The sequence below is a fragment of the Schistocerca serialis genome, chromosome 9 (assembly GCF_023864345.2).
Source record: "Schistocerca serialis cubense isolate TAMUIC-IGC-003099 chromosome 9, iqSchSeri2.2, whole genome shotgun sequence".
In the NCBI taxonomy this organism is placed as follows: Eukaryota; Metazoa; Arthropoda; class Insecta; order Orthoptera; family Acrididae; genus Schistocerca; species Schistocerca serialis.
In genome coordinates, this window is record NC_064646.1 from 16820898 (window position 1) to 16844406 (window position 23509).

Below are 23509 nucleotides of genomic sequence, written 5' to 3' on the forward strand. Positions count from 1 at the left end.
TATGATATCTCTTCCTCCTTAACATCTCAGGGACCATTTCCTGCAGTTTGCTACCATTTCGCAAAAACAGGCCATGTTTTCAAATACTGGATTTATATCTTGAGGCAAAATCGACATTCTGACACAATAGACCACAAGGTCCTTGACCCTGGTGATACATACCGCTTATTGAATTTGATAAGGATTTTGGTCTGTCTGAAAAGGCAAATGAACACTTCCGGAGCGCTGAGGTCACCAGCCACCCCTCTTTGTGCCGTGGCAAAGAAAGGCTGCATTTTGCCTACAGCCAGGCCAATAACCCGGTCATGAGCTTGTACCATAGGCGTTAAGTTGATTTTAGTCTCCCACAGAGAGAATGGCTGTCCTACATACGGCTTCTCTACAGATCTTTACAACACATGCTATCCTTTCACTGAGCACAGTTGTTGGTATCTTCTTTTATTAGTCTTCTTGAGTGGATGAAGGAGAATAATATATATATTTCATTGAATGCTCAATGCAATAGCGGGTAATGAATAAATCGCAATTTATTGTCTTCTTGAAGTAGATTCTCAGATCTTAAAATAAAATGACATTAGAAACGCTGACTGGCAATGCTTTGAAAGACGAAACAGCATTGTTTGTCTCATGATACTTATTTTAAATACAATTGTACGGATATTTTCACCATTATCTCTTGAATATTCTTTCTTTTGTCTACTGCCTATTGTTCAAAATAGGATACTGTGAAGCACTAAAGAAAATACAATATTGTATCAAATATTAATGGCATGTATAAGAAGTATCCAAGAAAGTCAGGAAACATTCCCCCATCTCGTGATGTTATGCTATGCATATTGGAAACAATTTGAATGCGTCCATGCAGTTACTGCAGCCATACTGTTACCTCAATACCAAACATATCAGTCACGAATAAGGGGTGAAGCTTATTTTCAAAGTGTGGAATAGCAAAAGGCCTACGAAGAAATTCTCCACTTTGAATTTTTGTCTCCATAAAGAGTTCTTCACTGTGGTTCGTATTACACTCCACCCAATCTTCTGAGAGCTTACATTCCAGCCCTCTCGCTGGCGGTGTGTGGAGGACGGAGCGAAACTCGCGTCGTCGCGGGTGCTGCCCTCAGACGGAGGGAGCTGGAAGCGGGAGGTTCGCCGACTGTGTGGGACCAGCTTGGCTGGCGTCATCGTCGCTGACGCTGCCGCTGGCCTTGGCGCTGACGTCAGAGGCCGGCTTGGGCCCCACGTGGAAGACGACTGGGGACAGCTGCACTTCCTCCGTGTCCTCCGAGGCGGCCCGGCGATCGCGCGCTGCGTGCTCCTGGGGGCGGTAGAAGCCGTCGTCGGCCGCCTCCGTGCCCTCGTCCTGCAACAGTGAGCGCAGGTTTTACTGCCGCAGCCGCAGGTGCTCCACTCCACCCATCATACACTCTGGAAGTCACAAAAGCTCCCTCAAATTCCATCATATCCAGTTTACATCCTTGTGCAACAAGTATCTTCTTTAGATAAGCTCTTTTCAAAATCCAGGCTATGCTATTGGATGAACTACTTGCAGATTCAGGCTACAAGACTTTTACCTAATAATTTACGAACCAACCGTAGCTTGTGAACTAGCATACAGAGCCAACATAATAAGCATCCAAAAGAAAGCCTACAGCAGACTACATTACTGGTTGAACATCTTGTAACGCCATAGCTTAGACACTATGTTCCTTTTGTTGATTCATTAAGCTTTCTACTTTGTTCAACATCCCATCGTTAAACTTCTATAATTAGTGTACGGTTAATTCGATACTGTAATGAAGTATAATCTCTGTAATGATATGTTTTGTCTTTCTTACATAATCTCTTTGGGTATCTTTAAAATTAAATAATTTAATTTAAATAATTTTTTGTAGAAATGTCAATATGTGCAAATGTTCTGTTTTAATTAACATGTTTGGTTACTGTTATGTAAACTGCTGATCCTCCTTTAGGGTTCTTAGTTATCCTGTATGTAAAAGTTGTTGTGGTTCCCCTCGGGAACGGAACTTAGTAGCGCACGCAAGTTGTGGTTGGCCTAAGTAGAAAAGGTGGAACAATAGTCAGTTGGGGACGAGCTACCAAACTGTGCACTGCCCAAGTAAAACTTGTATATTGTGCTGGTTCCGAGAGAGGCTTTTCCTGCCGCTTTCCTATGCCTCGGATGGGTGGATAAAGAGCTGGAACTATTCTGGAATTGATGTCTATCATCGCCACCAAGAAATGACAGAGTCCCGCAATTCTACCTACAAATCCACCTATCAACATGCAGTTGCCTCCACATTGCGCAATCACTGTAATGGAACACTATAGTCATGTACACTGAAGGATCAGCTTACTGGATGTCTTAGTGTTCACAAATATAAGGTAACTTATAACTGAATTTATGTACCAACCTTGATTTTTTTTCCTATCACAACACCTCTCAGGTTCCTCTCCATTTGAACTATGATTACCGAGTGTCCTAGTTTGTGGAAAAAATGAAAGCCTCAAAGCCAAATAGTTAATTAAATAATGTTGTTTGATCTTCGGTAAGAAGGGAGTATTCAGATTTACTGTGGATTTAGTGAAATTGTGGGAGGTAGTAAATGTAGTCTTGTGAAAGTCTCCCAGTGATGGAAACAGTCCAATTTAAAGTTTTTTTGGAGTTTGGAAATCACTTATTTAATCATTTACTTGAAACTAGAAGACTGTGGTAATAAAGACAATTTGCTGTTTCTTTTAAAAACTAAAAGTTCTTAAAACTGAGGCTTATAAAGTTTTGCTTAGTTAATGATCATAGTTCTGCCTGTAGTAAATTTTAAAAGGTGAATCAGTTTCTTGTAAATTTGTCGACATTGAGTCTCACTGCAGTAAAAGTCGTGAATTGCAGTTGTGGAAAGTTGGATGCTTGCTAAGCACTTGTTTCTTTTTGGTATTGAAAGTGCATATTAATAGTGTAATAAGATCCACAGGTTATCCTTTACCACTATTTATGAAAACAAAAATTTCCTTATTCAAAAGACAGTGAGAAGTAACCTGTTAGTGAATTCCATTTAACTTTCATTCTAAATAGAATAGTATTTAGTTGAGAGATATTTGACCTATGACCATTTCATAATTTTGCAGTGAATTACATTTATAATTTTACGTCAGCTAGGAAAATGTTTGAACAATAATACTGAAACTATGTACAATTAATGATTCTGCAGTGAACATTAATAGTAATGTTATGAAGACCATTCAGTTTGAATAAGCCCTAAAAGTAATAGTGTGTTTCGTTATCTGTTATATTTATGCAAATAGTTTGTTCAGCTCAAATCTTACCGTCAACATATGCAGGTTTCAGAGTTCATTGCACTCGCATGTAGCAAAGTATAGGTTGTGTTTGCCCGTTAAGGTTACTCATACTTAATTTCTTGAACAAGAACGTCAATCATCCTCTTGCCTAATGAGGCTAGCGACCGTTTTCCTTGTTTTTGAACAGTGTAGACAGGCAAAAATATTGTTTGTTACTGTTCGAATATTTACGTAATTCTGACTTTCATTTCCGATAAGCCATTTCGGTTGGGTACAACACGGTCAACCTAACAAAATTCCTCTCAGAGGGTAACACTACTCTGTTGCATTATACCATAATTGCTTTAATAAGATAGTTTTATTTCACAACCTGCCTCCAGTTTCGAGGTTATGGTATAGCTGTAGCAGACGCCAGGGTTATAAGTGGCTTTTTCCGTGACAGGACTATTTGTTCTGTTGGGGCATACTACGTAATGATTCAAACTTGGTATTTGATTACATAAGCTACGTAAATGCAGTTGCAGTGTTATAATCTCTCCATCAATATCCATCTCTACATAGGCTTGATCCAAACCTTCCTGTCCTATAGCAATACCCTCAATATTTGTTCCAACCACCTTCAGTCAATCCTTTCATACAATTGAATACAATACATTCAATTGATCTACCAGAACCCATACTCCTCTGTCTGAATTCCATGCTAAGTTATACAATCTCTGTCCCTCCTCACCCACATAGAATACCTACAAATGTGATACACATCCTGCAAACTTTGTACAAAAAAATCAATCGTTACCTCTGTAGTTACCAATTTTTGCAAGGTATTGTGAGTTGAAGATAAATAAAAATGAGTTTTCTAACATCGTCAGTGTACAATCGCTCTTTTCAATACTTTAGAGATTTAAAATATATTTTATCATTTTAATGTTTTTAAAACTATCCTACTAACTTTTTATAACAGGTTGGTGCAAAAGTTAGTAGCGTTTTTGTTTTGCTTGTTAGCACTCTCGTTGTTACGGGTTTATTTATCGATTGTCATTACTGATTTGTAGTTCACTTTTGCTATCTGAGGTTATTACGTATTGTCACTTTGCCATTTGGAGATAGCGAGTGGAACTGTGGATGCTACAACATAAAGAGCCAAGTGGAGAGGTCGGAATATTTCCGAGATAGTCTTCTGTATGAGTTCAGCAGAGATGTGAGAGTAGTGGAGGCGGCAAGAAAAATTTGTGTCATGTATGGGGATAATCCCATTGGAGAGAGCACGTCAATAAAATGGTTTTCTCGTTTTAAGGAGGATGGTTTTGGCATCTCCTCATACAGGGAGACCATCGGGGTTTGATGAAGATCGTTTAAACGCACTAATCCACAATTATCGACGTCAGTGTACTAGAGAACTGCCAGATGTGATGAATTGTGATCATTCGCGCGACATTTGCAAGCAATGGGGAAGGTTCAAAAAAAGATGTACGGGCACCTCATGCTCTAAGTCGAAAACACGAAAATCGACATGGGCCATTGTTATCCAGTATCATTACTGGGGATGACAAATAAATTGTATCTTTAAGCTAACATAACGAAAAGAAAGGCATGGTCGAGCCCAAACAGAGCAGCAAGCTAACATAATGACAGAAAGAAATGGTCGAGCCCAAACAAACAACTCCCCATACAAAGACACGTGCACATCCACAAAAGATAATGTTACGCATCTGGTGTAACCATTGTTGCTGACATTTATTGTCAACAACTGATACGTCTTGCAGACTAAATCCAAGAACACCTACCAGGAAGACCGTGTCACGCGATGCTACTGCACGATAACGCCCGCTCGTATTCTGCTAGACTGGACCGACAAATACCGCTATACGGGAGATGGGTTGGGAAGTCATTTTGACCTAACATGGGTCAACGAGTTCATTGCCTCAAAACCACGTGATTCCTACAATCGTGGAATCGAGAAGTTACGCCAACGTTGGCAGATTGTCGTAGACAGTGAAGGAGAATATACAGGATGATTCAAAAAGAATACCACAACTTTAGGAATTTAAAACTCTGCAACGACAAAAGGCAGAGCTAAGCACTATCTGTCGGCGAATTAAGGGAGCTATAAAGTTTCATTTAGTTGTACATTTGTTCGCTTGAGGCGCTGTTCACTAGGCGTTAGCGTCAGTTGATGCTAAGATGGCGACCGCTCAACAGAAAGCTTTTTGTGTTATTGAGTAAGGCAGAAGTGAATCGATGACAGTTGTTCAGCGTGCATTTCGAACGAAGTATGGTGTTAAACCTCCTGATAGGTGGTGTATTAAACGTTGGTATAAACAGTTTACAGAGAATGGGTGTTTGTGCAAAGGGAAAAGTTCTGGACGGCCGAGAACGAGTGATGAAAATGTAGCACGCATCCAGCAAGCATTTTTTCGCAGCCAAGGAAAATCGACTCGCAGAGCTAGCAGAGAGCTGCAAATTCCACAATCGACTGTATGGAGAGTCCTACGAAAAAGGTTAGTTATGAAACCTTATCGTCTGAAATTGGTTCAAGCACTGTCTGCAGCTGATAAGATTAAAAGAATCGATTTTTGTGATTTTATCCTTGCTCAAATGGAAACAGATGAATCTTTCGTTTCAAAGATTGTGTTTAGTGATGAAGCAACTTTCCACACTAACGGGAAAGTCAACCGTCACAATGTCTGTATATGGGGCACTGAGAATCCGCGGGAAACAACTCAGTATGAATGTGACTCGCCTAAGGTGAACGTTTTCTGTGCCATTTCAGCCAATAAAGTTTTTGGTCCCTTTTTCTTCGAAGGTGCTACTGTAACTGGACTACAGTATCTGGAGATGTTAGAGAATTGGCTGTTCCCTCAGCTCGAACAAGAAGCACAACAATTCATATTTCAGCAGGATGGAGCGCTACCACATTGGCACTTATCTGTCCGTAACTACCTGAACGTCAACTACCCGAGGCGATGGATCGGCCGCCAGGCAGCCCGTGACAGAGCACTTCATCACTGGCCTCCAAGAAGCCCTGATCTTACCCCCTGCGATTTTTTCTTATGGGGGTATGTTAAGGATATGGTGTTTCGGCCACCTCTCCCAGCCACCATTGATGATTTGAAACGAGAAATAACAGCAGCTATCCAAACTGTTACGCCTGATATGCTACAGAGAGTGTGGAACGAGTTGGAGTATCGGGTTGATATTGCTCGTGTGTCTGGAGGGGGCCATATTGCACATCTCTGAACTTGTTTTTGAGTGAAAAAAAACCTTTTTAAACACTCTTTGTAATGATGTATAACAGAAGGTTATATTATGTTTCTTTCATTAAATACACATTTTTAAAGTTGTGGTATTCTTTTTGAATCACCCTGTATTATTGATGACTAACGTCTCTGTCAAGTGTATCTGTTGTGTTTATTAAACTTAGGGAAGGGCGCTACGGACTTTTGCACCAATCTGATAAATTCTCTTGGCTGAAGAACGACAATATACAGCAGGCAGTTCAGACAAAGGGAATGAAATAATAATAACCCTTTGGCATTAGGAGTTGTTGTTGCAAGTAGCATCGATGGCTATAGGCAAACAGGCCCGGGCCAGTCTTCCCACCAATAACTGAGAAATGTTTCAGATGTACATCAACGTACTTCAACCCGTTCTAAACATATGCATATGTCAGTAAAATAGGCATCCGTCTTACTAGTCACTGGCAATCTCCAACTTTGAAATTAATGAAGCAAGTGTTCACTCACATGGTTTGCTGAGTGCCTGGCTTCATAGAGGAAAACGTACATTTCGAAGCAATAACATCCATCTGCGTTACTATGATCGGGATCTCAGAGACAGCTGATCTGAATCTCAAAGATGGAATAAAAGATTCGCCACGGCGATTTTTAGTGGAAATGGAGGGAAATTTGTTGTGCACTTTTCTTCGTCATTAGGACACGAGCCACTGTCTTGCATTAAAACTCAAACATCTCCTAAGTGTCTCATGGTATGAAGGTGAAGTAATATTGACAGTGCAACATGTGTTTTAAAGGAAACCAGTCCGTCATTGACCGAATTTTAAATTTTCCCTTCCTTATTCACTAAAAATATTACGTATAAATTCCACAGAAATTACCCATTTCGGCCGTCACAAGATGTCATATGTATCGTGGTTACGAATGCTACACCGCTGGTAATGCAAGGTTTGACGACATGACAAAAGCAGTCACGTGAGACGGTGTACTTACTTACCCGTCATTACAGCAGGGCTCACAGGAGCTGCCCCTAATTCAGTTTCTCATGAATGTATCTCAATACGGAAAGATGTCCATCGTTCAGGACCAAACGTATCAATACATTGACAGGAGTTATAATATGTTTGCGTAAAAACAAATGTAGTGTTTACAGAGAGCATGAACCACTACATGATGTCCAGAGAGTAAGAAAAAAGCCTTAGCAAAACCATTCTTTAATCATATATAATACTGTTTTACGACACTTCTTCGCGTAGTAAGTGAACTAATTAAATGAACATAAACTAGCGTTACAAATATTTTACCATCTGATAATTCTTAGCTACAATCATTTACTTTCTGATAAAGCTACAATGATTTATATGTTTATCACAATTACCATAGTCTGACTTGTTGGTCTAGTGCTAAAGTACGGACCTGGAGACCAAGATCAATGAATCGAATCCCGATCAAGTAACAAAATTTTTGTATCTACCTTTGCGCTAGACTTTACCTCTCAATGATTCGAAGGCATGCCGAGAACTCCACTTCGTACGGATTCCTGTTAAACGGTAGTTATTCATTCTCCAGTGGGATTGCTGCGGTGGGTTAAGGGCGTGCAAGTGCACGAAGTAGCGGCCAGTTGAAAGAAACTGCAAACACGTGCGTGAACAACCCTCTTGAAGGACTCGCAGCGAATCATGCCGTATGAATTACTTTTGTTTTTTATAACTAACTTATCACCCTCAGACTAGTTTTAAATATTTTAATTTGTCCCACATCCTTGACTGATGCTTCATTAAGGATCTTTGGAATGAAGCATGTTAGTCTAAGTATATTACTTATTGCGCATAATTTATATCCTTTGCTAGATGAGTAGTCCATCTGCTCCATCCCGCTTTCTGTCAGTCTCCTTCTGCCACCTCTCTCTGTCCATCTTCTCCCTCCCCCCTTCTCTACATTCATCTCTTCCTGCCCCTCTGTCTGTCCATCTGCTCCTCCTGCCCCTAGTCCCTCTCCATCTGCTCTTTCCCCTCTGTCCTTCATTTTGTTCCCTCTCTCTCTCCGTCTTCTATTCCCTTTCTCTGTCCATTACCTCCTGCCCATTTTCCTGTCCTCCTCCACCCTCTCTTAGTCTATTTCCTCCTCCCCCATAGCTGTGTCCTTCTCCTTTTTTCCCCTCCCTGTCTGCCCATCTTTTTTCACCGCTTCTCTGTGTACCTCATCACCCCAATAGGAGGTTGCTCTTTCTTACTCCAACCATATCTGTCTCCAAATAGTAAGTAATATTTGTGTTAAGTTTCTCTGAAATCGATCCAGTGGTTTAGGAGGAGATGTGGAACATCCATCCACTATTATAATGTGTATTGATTGCATTTCCTGGCATCCACAAAGACGGCAAATTACACCACTTTTCCTTTTTCTTTTCCATGTCAGTACAGGTCTAGTTGAGGGGCAACAAATAAAACACAACTTAATCTTTGGTGACCAGCCACCCAGAAGGCAGAGAGGACTAATCGTCAGCTGGCATAGCGTGAGGTGGCGCAGTGATTAAGAAACCTCACTAGTATTTCAGAGAAAAGGAACACACATTCACGTCAACCCGTACAGAACTAAGCCTCCCGTAGTTTATCTGAGTGGATCAAGGAAATCGTTGGGATTGTTTCTTCCCTTCACTGGTGCAATCCGAGCTTAGGCTGTAACCAGTGACTTCGTTGTCCACCGCCCATTACAAGCTAACCTTTCCCCCTCGCTGCCCCTGTTAGACGTGCCGCGCTACTCACGTGCTGCTCCACGACGTTGTCCCTCCAGTCGGTGCCGTTGTCCGCCCTCTCGTCGTAGTCCTCCGCTGGGGTCTCCGTGTGCTGCTCCGACCGGTAGGATCCGTCGTCCGACGCCTCCGTTGGCTCCACTGGGGGCGTCACCGAGTTCTGACCGCTGTCCGCCCGCTCGTCGTAGTCCTCCCCCTGCCACCAAAGTGCTACTCGAGTTTCTCCAGCAGACAGGAAATAAAGATACACTACTGGCCATTAAAATTGCTACACCACGAAGATGACGTGCTACAGACGAGAAATTTAACCGACAAGAAGAACAAGCTGTGATATACAAATGATTAGCTTTTCAGAGCATTCACACAAGGTTGGCTCCGGTGGCGACACCTACAACGTGCTGACATGAGGAAAGTTTCCAACCGATTTGTCATGCACAAACAGCAGTTGACCGGCGTTGCCAGGTGAAACGTTGTTGTGATGCCTCGTGTAAGGAAGAGAAATGCGTACCGTCACGTTTCCGACTTTGATAAAGGTCGGACTGTAGCCTATCGCGATTGCGGTTTATCGTATCGCGACATAGCTGCTCGTGTTGGTCGAGATCCAGTAACTGCTAGCAGAATGTGGAATCGATGGGTTCAGGAGGGTAATACGGAACGCCGTGCTGGTTCCCAACGGCCTCGTATCACTAGCAGTCGAGATGACAGGCATCTTATCCGCATGGCTGTAACGGATCGTGGAGCCACTTCTCGATCCCTGAGTCAACAGATGGGGACGTTTGCAAGACAACAACCATCTGCTAGAACAGTTCGACGAATTTTTGCAGCAGCATGGACTATCAGCTCGGAGACCATGACTGCGATTACCCTTGACGCTGCAGCACAGACAGGAGCGCCTGGGATGGCGTACTCAACGACGAACCTTGGTGCACGAATGTCAAAACGCCATTTTTTCGGATGAATCCAGGTTCTGTTTACAGCATCATGTGGTCGCATACGTGTTTGGCGACATCTCGGTGAACGCACATTGGAAGCGTGTATTCGTCATCGCCATACTGGCGTGTCACCCGGCGTGACGGTATAGGGTGCCATTGGTTACACGTCTCGGTCACCTCTTGTTCGCATTGACGGCACTTTTAACAGTGGACGTTACATTTCAGATTTGTTACGACCCGTGCTCTACCCTTCATTCGACTCCTGCGAAACCCTACATTTCATCAGGATAAGGCACGATCGCATGTTGCAGGTCCTGTACGGGCCTTTCTGGATAGAGAAAGTGTTCGACTGCAGCCCTGGCCAGCACATTCTCCAGATCTCTCACCAATTGAAAACGTCTGGTCAATGGAGGCCGAGCAACTGGCTCGTCACAGTACGCCAGTCTCTACTCTTGATGAACTGTAGTATCGTGTTGAAGCTGCATGTGCAGCTGTACCTGTACACGCCATCCAAGCTCTGTTTGACTCAATGCCCAGGCGTATCAAGGCTATTATTACGGCCAGAAGTGGTTGTTCTGGTTACTGATTTCTCAGGATCTATGCACCCAAATTGCGTGAAAATGTAAACACGTCAGTTCTAGAATAATATATTTGTCCAATGAACACCCGTTTATCATCTGCATTTCTTCTTGGCGTAGCAATTTTAATGGCTAGTAGTGTAGCTTAGATACGCGTGTTCAAAATGCACCATGTTTTATATATATTCACAATTTGATACGGGCGATACTAAGACACATCAAGCGCAGATCTATATGGTTTCCCAGGAGGAATGGCTGCTGTATAGATGTATGGTAGGAGCGATAATTTGGAACAAGAAACTTATATTCTGAACGGTTCCGTGACAGAACGCAAATTGTCATCGGTGTGGTCAGCCTGATGTACACATAAATAAAATTTTTCGTAGATGACTCTATACAGCTGTTAAATATTTTCAAAAGAAAAAGCCATAGTTGTGCCATCAGCTGTGCAATTGTACGTACATACGACGAAAATATATTTTTGATCCATTGATGTACAATATTTCTCACCAGTGAAGATGGCTGTAATAACAGAAACCGGCAGTGAATCAACATACAGCTGATGGCTCAAATATGCTTTTTGAAAATTATTAGCGTATATTCACCAAGACGATTACACACGTAAAAGAAAAGTGAAGTACCAGACATGCGGTACATTCACGTTAAAAAACCTTTAAAACAGCCTTTGCTGCCTTCGTTCAACACTGACGCAAGTCGTCCCTCAAGGTTTTGTTCTTAGTCCGCTTTTTCTGATCTTTGTTTATGATTTGCTCATCGGTGTCAACATTCCAGCAGTTCTTTTTGCGGATGATACATTTGTGCACAAGTTGGGTAGGGAAGATACATATGAGCGTACCACCAGTCCCGAAACAAATGTACATTAAGTGTGTTCTATGTCGGATATCATTAAGAAAGAGATTTATGTCCTTATGAAGTTTCTTACTTCAAATGAGCGTTCGTTCCTGCCATATCCCTAAAAATTGGGCATTCCTCTTGGGACACTCTGTACATTCTAGGATCTGTTCAAGGCTTTCATGGGAAGCTCAGAATTTGTGAACCACAGCTTGCCATCACATATCGTGTAATGTGTGATGTATATGAAGGGCTTATATCAATAGTGGTATAAGTCCATTACCTCCACTTTTCTGCCTATAATGCTTCTGAAATAAAGGATCCAAACAAACAGAAAGAAATGTTCATCTCTAGCAAGAAGCCATATGCTTGAATATTTCTGGTATCTCAACTGCAGATTTTTCAGCGCTCATTTAACTTTAATATTCTGCATCTCAATATGAACAGAAATGGGCTTGGACCAATATTGAAATAAGTCCTTCATATAGGGATTAACAGTCATGACATCCCAAGGAAGCATAATTCTTACCAACACCCTTAGTGTTCTCAGGCACAGCAGTCCGTCACAAAAAAGAGGAGAGTGTACTCAATGGCTGATGATTTTACAGTCCTAACTGAGACAGTCTGTAATGAGTTTGTTTCATTTCCCATTGTTATATTTTAGGTTGCTTCATTATGTCATTCCCACTCACCACTGTTATATTTTTTTACTACATGCACCTACATTTCAGTCTGTTTTGTGCAGGTAGTATGTCACAGCTCGAGAGCAATTGAAAAAAATTAAAATTTCAGAATCATCAAGAGCTGATGATAAGTCTTTATTAACTATCTGTTTGACTCAGCTGATAGTCTTTAGTTATCATAAAACGATTTATTGGGTCAGAAAAAAATCATGCACTTTACAACAGTCTGTCTGGCAACATTGTTCAAAAAACGGATAGGACAGCTGGTTTCCTACAACGGCAAAACCTTTTTATATATCTCATAGTACTCCAGCATAGTGACTATATCCGCAATCACAACGGATTTGATAGAAATATAGACAGAAACAGTCAGATTATTGAACGTTCTCACATTACTGACAAGGCGAACTGCTTGCTAGGAAACTGAGTGGATCATGATGTGAAATGACCCAAACCATGCCTCTGTTTCACTTATTAAATTGAAGTTATCGTATGTGTAACAGTATAATTTATGTAACATTTATCATTACAGGGCTCACTTCGAAGAATGATCACGACGAAGTAGAACCATAAAACATATGCAGCTTTCAACAGCTTTTGAACGTAATATCAGTTTCAAGTACTCGCACGTAGGCAATTAAACGACGTCAAATTGTCCAGCAGCGCTTTGCACCCCTTTTCAACCTGATGCCAGCGGCCATCCTGACTAATAAGCAACCAACCGACAGTTGTTGGAATTTTAGGAGAAGGATCCAAGGAGCGTGTATCTGTCACGTTAGTATCCGAGAAGTACTCAATGTGGCAGATGTCAGGTGAACCAAGAAAACGAAGCAATCCTAAAACTATTTTGGCGAGATTTGGATTCGGGGGCGAGCTGCAGTGTCTCGTTCAATGTACACGTGCCTATTGGAAACTGTAGGTGGACAAACACGAGTGCATGGTCAGATAGCAAGTTTCTGTTAGAGCACTGCGTCCACACATTAAAGCTGCATGAGCGGCAGTGGGTCTCTGTCATTCACTTTTCACGCAGGTGGGTGTTACTCTGGTGGTAGTTCTCTCACTCGCCTTCCCCCAGGCGAGATCGGGCAGCATGCGAAACAAAAGCGTGGTCTACGTGGGGAAGAAAACATGGGGATTAGAAACTTCACATCACAACACTAGGTGTAGCGGTAACTGAAGGAAGCTACACACACTGTGACCGAAGGAACCTACACACACTGTGACTTGGCCGCCTACGCGCAGGTGGGCACAGCTTAATGATACTTATTTAACTTACAATGTCAGGACATCAGCATGTCTGAAGCAATAGACTTTGTGAGTGAAAAGAGTGTTAAATGCCTGGACAGACAAAATGACAAGACTAATACTGATCTTGCTTCATTTTAGCCTCATATGTCACGGGGACTACGTAACGTACGTGCATAAGATATGTTGATAATCCTGAGAGAAAGTAAAACAGAATAACAGGATCTGCCGAATGGTATGAACAACGTAGTGAGTACCGAATGCGTATGAGAGTAAACCGAAGAAAGACGAAAGTAATGAGAAGTAGCAGAAATGAGAAGACTGGAAAACGTAATATCAGAATTGGGGATAATAATAGACGAAGAAAGGGAAAGCTGCTATCTAGGCAACAAAGTAACCCATAATGGGCGGAGCAAGGAGACCGTAAGAAGCAGGCTAACACTGACAAAAAGGGCACTGCTGGCTAAGAAAGTTTCGTAGTATCAAATGCAGGCCTCAGTTTGAGAAAGAAATTTCTGGGAATATTCGTTTGAAGCACAGCATTGTATGGTCGTGAAACATGGACTGTTGGGAAACTGAAACGGAAGAGATGTGGTGCACAGGTGAATATTGAAAATTAAGTGATCTAATAAACTAAGGAATGAGGAGGTTCTCCGCAGAATCGTCGAGGAAAGGAATGTATGGAAAACACCAGCAAGTAGAAGGGTCAGGATAATAGGATATCTGTTAAGCTAGCGGAAGCTGTAGAGATTAAGAACTGTAGAGGAAGACAGAGACTGGAAAATACCCAGAAAATAATTGAGGAGTTAGGCTGCAAGTGCTAACCGAAAAGGTTGGCACAGAAGAGGAATTCGTGACGGGCCGCGTCAAGCCAGTCAAAAGACAAATGAGGGGAGGGGAGAATTATAGACGGTGTGGCATATGGAGGTTCGGTTCGATCCTGGAAGCGTTTATAGGTAGGCGACCATTCACAATAAGAATGAAATCCACGTTAGAGCTCTGGTCCGCCACAAATTTTCATGTGTCACACATGGATACTGTATCTAAACCTGAAACAGCTAATGTCAAAGAACTCACCACCAGCGAATAATTTCGTACAACTGAGTGAATTCTGTATGGACATACTCTTCTAGCATACAGCTTCTCTTACACTCTTCGCTATTTGCTCGCTCTCTCGCACACCGCAGCTAAGTGAGGATCTGGCAGTTTACCTGGGATGGAAGTACCTACAGTACACCATTCTGTGCCTCCGCCACTCATGTCGAGTTCCCACAAAGTGGCCAAGATACCGTGAACCTTGCCCATTTCACTGTCGCACCAGGACAAGGTCTGAGGTCATGCCCATATTATGACATTTGTACTGTTAACATGTACATGTTTCCTGCAACTCAGTAGCTAGTTCTAATCCAGCAGGTCATGAGTTCATTTTTCAGTAACACGGAGACATGTTATTTACTGGAAGTGATTTGTTGAAAAATTCAGGAGGTTGCACCAAAGAAATTTTATTTCCTTACTAGTTACAGAGACGTTGCGCCCTTCTACAGAAGATTATAACTATCGCTTAAGCCAGCAGTCCGGGCTTCCCAGGCACGGCACCACTCCAAACGCAGCCAGTTGTGTTATGGTGTTAACGACAGCCTATTGTTCCGACGGTAATTTCCTACTAGCCGACCACTAGTGCGTGATAAGACAAAATGTTGCACGGAGTTCATTGTATATATAAACTGGTACACCTGCCTAATATCGTGTAGGGCCACCGCGAGATCGCATAAGTGCCACAACACGACGTGGTTTGGGCTCGAATAATGTCTGAAGGATTGCTGGAGGGAAGTGACACCATGAATCCTGCAGGGCTGTCCATAAATTCGTAAGAGTACTAGGCGGTGGAGATCTCTTCTGAACAGCACGTTGCAAAGCACCCCAGATATGCTCAATAATGTTCTTGTCTGGGAAGTTTGGGGGCTAGCGGAAGTGTTTAAACTCAGAATAATGTTTATGGAGCCACACTGTAGCAATTCTGGACGTGTGAGGTGTCGCATTGTCCTGATGGAATTGCTCAAGTCCGTCAGAATGCACAATGGACATGAGTGGAAGCAGGTGATCAGGCAGGATGTTTACGTACAAGCTACCACTCAGACTGGTATCTAGACGTCCCATATCAGTCCAACTGCACACGCACCACACTCTTACAAAGCCGGGACCAGTTTGAACAGCCCCCTGCAGACGTGCAGCGTCCATGACTTCATGAGCTTCTCCTCATACCCGTACCCTTTCCTTCCACTCGATACTATTTGAAACGAGACTCGTCCGACCGGGCAACATGTTTCCTGTCATCAACAGTCGAATGTCGATGTTGACAGGGCCAGACGAGGCGTAAAGCTTTATGTCGTGCAGTCATGAAGGGCACACGAGTGCACCTTCGCCTCCGAAAGCCCACATCGATGACGTTTCGTTGAATAATTCGCACGCTTACACTTGTTGATGGCCCAGCATTGAAATGTGCAGCACTTTCCGGAAGGGTTGCACTTCTGACACGTTGAACGAATCTCTTCAGTCGTCGTTGGTCTCATTCTTGTAGGATCTTCTTCCGGCCGTATCGAGATTTGACGTTTTACCGAATTCCTGATATTCACGGTATACTCGTGAAATGGTCGTACGGGAAAATCCCCACTTCATCGCTACGTCGGAGATGGTATGTCCCATCGCTCGAGCGTCGACTGTAACATCATGTTCAACCTCACTTATGTCATGATAACCTGCCATTGTAACAGCCGTAACCGGTCTAACAACTGCGCCAGACACTTGTTATCTTACGTAGGTGCTGCCGATCGCAGTGCCGTATTCTGTCTGTTTACATATCTGTGTGTTTGAATACGCTCTCGTATACAAGTTTCTTTCGCGCTTCCATGTATATTCTCAAAAAAGGACACAGATGTTATAGGTTTAGTACGTAAATGGTGTACAATGTGGTCATTCTCGCTTGTGGTGGTCACACGTAGTCGTCCGGAACTTTGACGGCAACTATGTATGCCCCGCGTCTCAATGTAGTCCGACATCGGGTCACTGCCACATCCGAATACCACACAGTTCAGGATGTTCCACGACTTACCCAGCTGGCCAAATGGAGACCCACAAGGAAACGCCTTTCAAGCTCTGTCAAGTGCTGATACCCCTGTCTCTGACTACTCAGTCTCCTTCATAGTGATCGCTTATGCTCTGACGTCCGTTATAGGTCCTACCAGGTCTGGCGACAACACTTAACAAGAACAACACTAAATACTAACAATACAGCCGGCCAGAGTGGCTGAGTGGTTCTAGGCGCTACAGTCTGGAACCGCGCGACCGCTACGGTCGCAGGTTCGAATCCTGCCTCGGGCATGGATGTGTGTGATGTCCTTAGGTTAGTTAGGTTTAAGTAGTTCTAAGTTCTAGGGGACTGATGACCTCAGAAGTTAAGTCCCATAGTGCTCAGAGACACTAACAATACTAATGCACTGTGGTGGCAGACCTACTTGCCACAACGGCTACCAGGTCTAATGTTTTACATACTCGGCAACAGTGTGTACTTGTACAGTTACACGGAAGTGACAAAAGTAGTGGAATGGCAATATGCACACACACACACACACACACACACACACACACACACACACACACATACACACACTCACAACCACCCACCCACCCTTACACATCCACACACACACACACACACACACACACTCACACACACACACATACACGCACACACTTGTCTGTGTGTGTGTGTGTGTGTGTGTGTGTGTGTATGTATGTTAGGTCATTCAGTATTTCCAGATCCACAGTGTCATGTTATGCCGAGAACACCAAATTTCAGGCATTAACCTCTCGCCGTGATCGACGCAGTGGCCGACACCCTTCACCTAACGACGGAGAGTAGCAGCGTTTGACTCGAGTTGTCGGTGCTAAAAGACAAGCAAACCTTTGAGAAATAGCGACAGAAATCAATGTGGGACGTACAATGAACGTATCCGTTAGGACAGCGCGGTGAAATTCGGTTGCAGACGACCAACGCTACTGTCTTTGCTAACAGAAGGACACCGCCAGCAGCCCGCATCTCGTGGTCGTGCGGTAGCGTTCTAGCTTCCCACGCCCGGGTTCCCGGGTTCGATTCCCGGCGGGGTCAGGGATTTTCTCTGCCTCGTGATGGCTGGGTGTTGTGTGCTGTCCTTAGGTTAGTTAGGTTTAAGTAGTTCTAAGTTCTAGGGGACTTATGACCAAAGCAGTTGAGTCCCATAGTGCTCAGAGCCATTTGAACCATTTGACACCGCCAGCAGCACCTCTCTTGTTCTCTTGGCCATATCGGTTAGACCATAGACGTCTGTAAAACCCTGGTCCGATGAGTACTGACTTCAATTGCTAAGAGTTGATGGTAGGGTTCGAGTGTGGCGCAGTCCCCACGATGAGATGGACGCAAGTTGAGGAAGAGGCACTGTACAAGCTGGTGGTGACTCCATAACAGTGTTGAATGTGCTTACATGGAAATGATTGGGTACTCTGGTCCAACTTAACAGATCATTGACTGTAAATAGTTGTGTCCGCCTACTTTGACAGCCATTCACGTACGGATGACAATGCACCAAGTCACCAGACCTCATTTATTCGCGATTGATTTGAAGACCATTCGGGACAATTCGATCGAATGAATTACCCACACAGATCGCCCTAGATGTATCCCATTGTACTTTTGTGGGACATAACCGAGAGGTCAGTTCGTGAACGAAATACTGCATCGGAAAAACTTCCGTTACTGTGGCTGGCTACAGAAGCAGCCTGGCCCAGTATTTCTACCGGGGATTCACAACGACTTGTTGAGTAAATGCCACGTCGAGTTGCTGCGCTACGTTGGGCAAAAGGACGTCGAAAGGTGGCTACACTGAGTCACAGCGCCAGAGATTGCGCCAAAGAGTATGATTCCGCTGCCTCCACTGGGCAGTGGTAGTTCAGAGGTTGCCGTGGGCAGTGCTTGTTGAGAGGATGTCGATAGCAGTTCTAGTTGAGGGTATGTCGTGTGCAGTTGTTCTGTTGGACGAGACAGCAGATGCTTTTCGATTGGGGGTGTCGTAATGATCTCACTGTATTTTTCGTCATTATATGTGAAGGTAACAAAAAAATTTTTATTTCAAATTTCCTAAATAACAATGCCTCTTGGTCACACGTTCAGTCAACAAAGCATCTGGCTTGTGTTCATGTATTAGACTGTAATTCTAGTTTCTATATGCAATCGTAGTATTTCTGGATTTTTTAATTAATTCATTGTAAATGGTGTTTAAAATATCTTGTCGTATTGAGGAAAAACCGTGCCAGATGTGTACGTTGAATCACACTTCCACACACAGAACAGTTACACTTGTACTTTGTTGTTTCGTAGCTTTTATAGTTGCTGGGGACTTAATTAATTAATTGTGTTAACGGAAATTTCCTTTCATACTTTATTATTATTCTCCGCAGTCAGATTGCGTACTAATACTACTCAGGGCCAACCGGTTACGAGGCTTCGTGAACGGACATTGAGCGACTAAAATTATTTGCATTATATTTAATTAAGCCCCCTGCAACGTTCGACACGATATTATGAGGAATTCCATGACTTTTGTCACCTCAGTGTATATTCATGAAGCAGAACTGTGCTAGCAATGTTTTCGGCGGCGGTACCTACCTTGTGGTGTTCCGGCCTGTACGACCCATCATCAGAAGCCTCTGACGTTTCTTCGCTGGGCGTGGCGCAGTCGCCGCCGGCGGTCACCGACCCCTCCGTCCAGTACCTGTCCCAGTCCTGCGCCGCCTCTGGAGCAGGCGTCTCGTACTTTTCCGGGTGGTAGGCTCCGTCGTCGCTCTGCTGCATTTTCTCCTCCAATGTCTGTAAACGGTACACATCACTATGAGTTCCTCCTACAATTCTCTTGTTTGCTCCTGGCTTACGCAGCGCACCACCAATCCCATCCGGGTCCGAGTTCCCGCTGTGACTTACGGTATCAATGTGGCCGACGTAAGAAGCTGCTCCGTACTGAAAACTATCGGCTCTTTCGTGTCGCCTCACGCGTGTGGTGGGTGTTTGCCTCCCCACGTCTACAACACCATTATAGACATCCGGTTGTAGCTGGATGGCAGCGTTAAGCTCAGGCGCCTTCTGAGCGTCTGATTCACTAAATGACCTCTCATGGATCTCAGGGTGGTATAGTCCATCGTCCTCCTGAGAGATGTCGCCGACATTTGCCTGATACGATCCGTCATCCTCTTCGGTGCTGCGGTAAGAACCGTCGTCACCGACGACCTTCTCGTACGTTTCTGGGTTATAGTCACCTTCATGATCTTCACTATGCGCGCTTGGGTCAGGATGATACAAGCCATCGTCTCCCATAGTTTTTTCGTCAACGTCCGGGTGATAGGCTCCGTCGTCCCCAACGACAGATTCGTAAAGTTGTGGATTGTATAATCCATCATCTCCCACGCTTCTCTCGTACTGTTCGGGCCGATACGATCCGTCTTCTCCTACAGACTGTCCATCACTTTCTGTGTGGTACGAACCGTCGTCCTCGACAGTTTTCTCTGCAATCTCGGGGTGGTAGGACCCGTCGTCGTGTTCCTCCAGATCAGCCTGTGGGTGGTACATACCGTCGTCGAAGCCCTCAACCGTTTCATATTTCTTCGCATCGTAAGTTCCGTCCCCAGCTGACTCGTCCGTCTCGTATTTATCTGGAATGTAGGCGCCTGCATCGTCTGCTCCCTGAAATACATCTCTTTTCATCAGTTTCTATAAAAAGATGTACAGTCACAATATTTTATTCTATGCTCTTGCTTCTACCTTTTCCTGCAATCACTGCTCTTAATAAATATTTCAGCGAATGACATTATGAACCAATCAATATACTCTCTTTTTTAAGCTGACCGTATCATTAACTACCACAAACACAAGAGAAATACAGAATTTAAATGAGACAAAATTATTGACAAAAATAATTCCTAGATAATGTTTTCAGATTCTTAATATGAGAAAACCAAGATGTTATAGGTCTTAATGCAACACATCTGAAACTCTTGTCTCAATTGAAGAAAAATTTCATATCGAACGGAAGAATTTAGCACAGCCAATTTGAAATTAGGCATTAAAATCAGAAACGGAAATACAAAAATAGTGGATAATGAATGCGAGTAAAATGAATGCATTGAAGTCATAGAAACCGTCGATGAGCAATTGTATTTCTGGTAGTTTGGAAGCAGTTTATTATAATGAGCCGGCCGGAGTGGTCGTGCGGTTCTGGGCGCTACAGTCTGGAACCGAGCGACCGCTACGATCGCAGGTTCGAATCCTGCCTCGGGCATTGATGTGTGTGGTGTCCTTAGGTTGGTTAGGTTTAATTAGTTCTAAGTTCTAGGCGACTGATGACCTAGAAGTTAAGTCGCATAGTGCTCAGAGCCATTTGAACCATTTTGTTATAATGACTTTGATGTTGTGTGACAGTACAACTGAAAGATTCTATAGTCCATGTTTTATTCAGTTACAGTAGCCTTATTTTTACCTGAGTAGTGATAAATTTGTCTTTAAGCAGTATTTTGAGCACAGGGCTTATCCAGCCAATCAAATAGCTTGGTGCCGAGTTTAGAGTTTGGTTGGACACTGTGGACAGGCGTCTTCTACGCCTGAGGTAAGAACATCGCATTACTTGCTGAAGCCATAGAAACAGTAGAAACGTTTATTGTGTTTTACTGAGAGGAACATTTAGAAGCTGCTTCGTCCAGGTTCATTGGCGATAGCGTTGTTTGGTCGCGGTACAATGGCGTAATTATAGATTACATTATTTTCAGGTTCATTTCTGGGGCTTACTTTGCAGCTGCGTGTTCATGTCAGGAAAATTAGATCTTTGGTTGATTCGAGTCTTTTCTTGACTAAACGAGGTTCAGTACATACTTTTCATTGAGTCATCCAAGCATATTGATCGTCTGTTACATTACTTTTTCGCTCTCTAAAAGGTATTACGGGCGATAGAAAGGATATGGGATCGACTGCTGTCTTAGGTATATGTGTGGTATTGTACATTCAAATGTTACTTATTATTCACGAACTTTTCCTATCCATTTTCTGAATATTAAGTGAATGCAAAATCAAAACTGTCATGATTGTTTTTCCCATCAAGTCAATGTTTTCACTCAATTGCACGTGCGCTCGTTTAAGCGTTGTTCTCCTAGCACCATATACGAGAGCAAGATAATTGAAATGAAGCGATTTCAGCAGAATTAATCTTTCGAGAAACTGCCTTCAGCAATCGCATTATTTTCCGGTATTATGTACAATTTCCAGCTAAATAAGGTGATTGCAAGTCGCAGTGAACTTCAGGATACGTGTTGCAACCATGAATAATTTTTATTTTGTTAGACGTTAGAACACACCGCATGCAGTCATATCTGCACTGGACGTCACATCGCTTTGTCAAATTTCATAGACAGGGAAATAATTTTGGGGTTTTAATAACTGTGTTATGACTTGGTATTCACTCACACACTGAATTCTGTGACTGGATGGGCAGGAAAAGAAATAAGCAGAGGAGTAAGAATGGACTGCAGTCCTTTTGGTAAGACGGGCAGAATTCTCAAAACAGCATATCCGATTTGTCTACAGACGCAAACATACAATCGCGCCACCCTGAATCATGGGGAAATAGCTGCTTCATGCGCGTGACATTAGTGACACGGAAACATAGCGCTTGCCTGACCTCTGGCAGCAAAAGGTCAAGGCGCTGCAGCCAAACCTGCTGGCAGGCTTGATCCTCTGAGTGGAGAGTGACGTCACGCGGACCTAGGCGCCGAAGAAACAGCACATATTCTTATCAGTTGGCTGAACTGTTCAACTTTGCACCTACATCCGTTTATGAAGTTATACGAGGGAGTCAATACGTTTCAGAGAGGAATGAAAGAAAGTGAGTTCCCATAAATCGTCTATTTTTTATGTATACACTAGTGGCAATTAACTATGCTACACCAAGAAGAAATGCAGATGATAAACGGATATCAACATCATCATCATCATTTAAGATTGATTATGCCTTTCAGCGTTCAGTCTGGAGCATAGCCCCCTATAAAATTCCTCCATGATCCCCTATTCAGTGCTAACATTGGTGCCTCTTCTGATGTTAAGCCTATTACTTCAAAATCATTCTTAACCGAATCCAGGTACATTCTCCTTGGTCTATCCCGACTCCTCCTACCCTCTACTGCTGAACCCACGAGTCTCTTGGGTAACCTTGCTTCTCCCATGCTTGTAACATGACCCCACCATCTAAGCCTGTTCGCCCTGACTGCTACATCTATAGAGTTCATTCCCAGTTTTTCTTTGATTTCCTCATTGTGGACACTCTCCTGCCATTGTTACCACCACTAGTACCTGCAATGATCCCAGCTAGTTTCATATCCGTAACCTCAACCTTATTGATAGAGTAACCTGAGTCCACCCAGCTATCGCTCCCATACAACAAAGTTGGTCGAAAGATTGAACGGTGCACAGATAACTTAGTCTTGGTACTGACTTCCTTCTTGCAGAAGAGAGTAGATCGTAGCTGAGCGGTCACTGCATTAGCTTTGCTACACCTCGCTTCCAGTTCTTTCACTACGTTGCCATCCTGTGAGAATATGCATCCTAAGTGCTTGAAACCGTCCACCTGTTCTAACTTTGTTCCTCCTATTTGGTACTCTATCCGTTTATATCTCTTTCCCACGGGTATTCATTGGACAAATATATTATACTAGAACTGGCATGTGATTACATTTTCACGCAATTTGGGTGCATAGATCCTGAGAAATCAGTACCCAGAACAACAACCTCTCGCCAATATAACGGCCTTGATACGCTTGGGAATTGAGTCAAACAGAGCTTGGATGGCGTGTACAGGTACAGCTGCCCATGCAGCTT

At 43.3% G+C, this 23509-nt stretch overlaps 1 protein-coding gene across 2 annotated transcripts in view; it reads right to left on the minus strand.

Annotated features, from left to right (window-relative positions):
• Positions 1-509: 509 nt before the first annotated feature.
• The window catches only part of LOC126419857 (uncharacterized), a 95417-nt gene continuing 72417 nt past the window's right edge, over positions 510-23509 (minus strand). Inside the window, exons 3-5 of one of the 2 annotated variants that reach the window (XM_050087116.1) lie at positions 19265-19465; positions 9290-9472; positions 510-1360 (exon numbers count right to left, since the gene is read on the minus strand). In XM_050087116.1, the coding sequence (XP_049943073.1) occupies positions 1118-1360; positions 9290-9472; positions 19265-19465 (627 nt within the window). In that variant the 3' untranslated portion in view covers positions 510-1117. Of the gene's footprint in view, positions 1361-9289; positions 9473-19264; positions 20333-23509 lie in introns of both variants that reach the window. The other variant, XM_050087114.1, reaches the window with a different exon arrangement.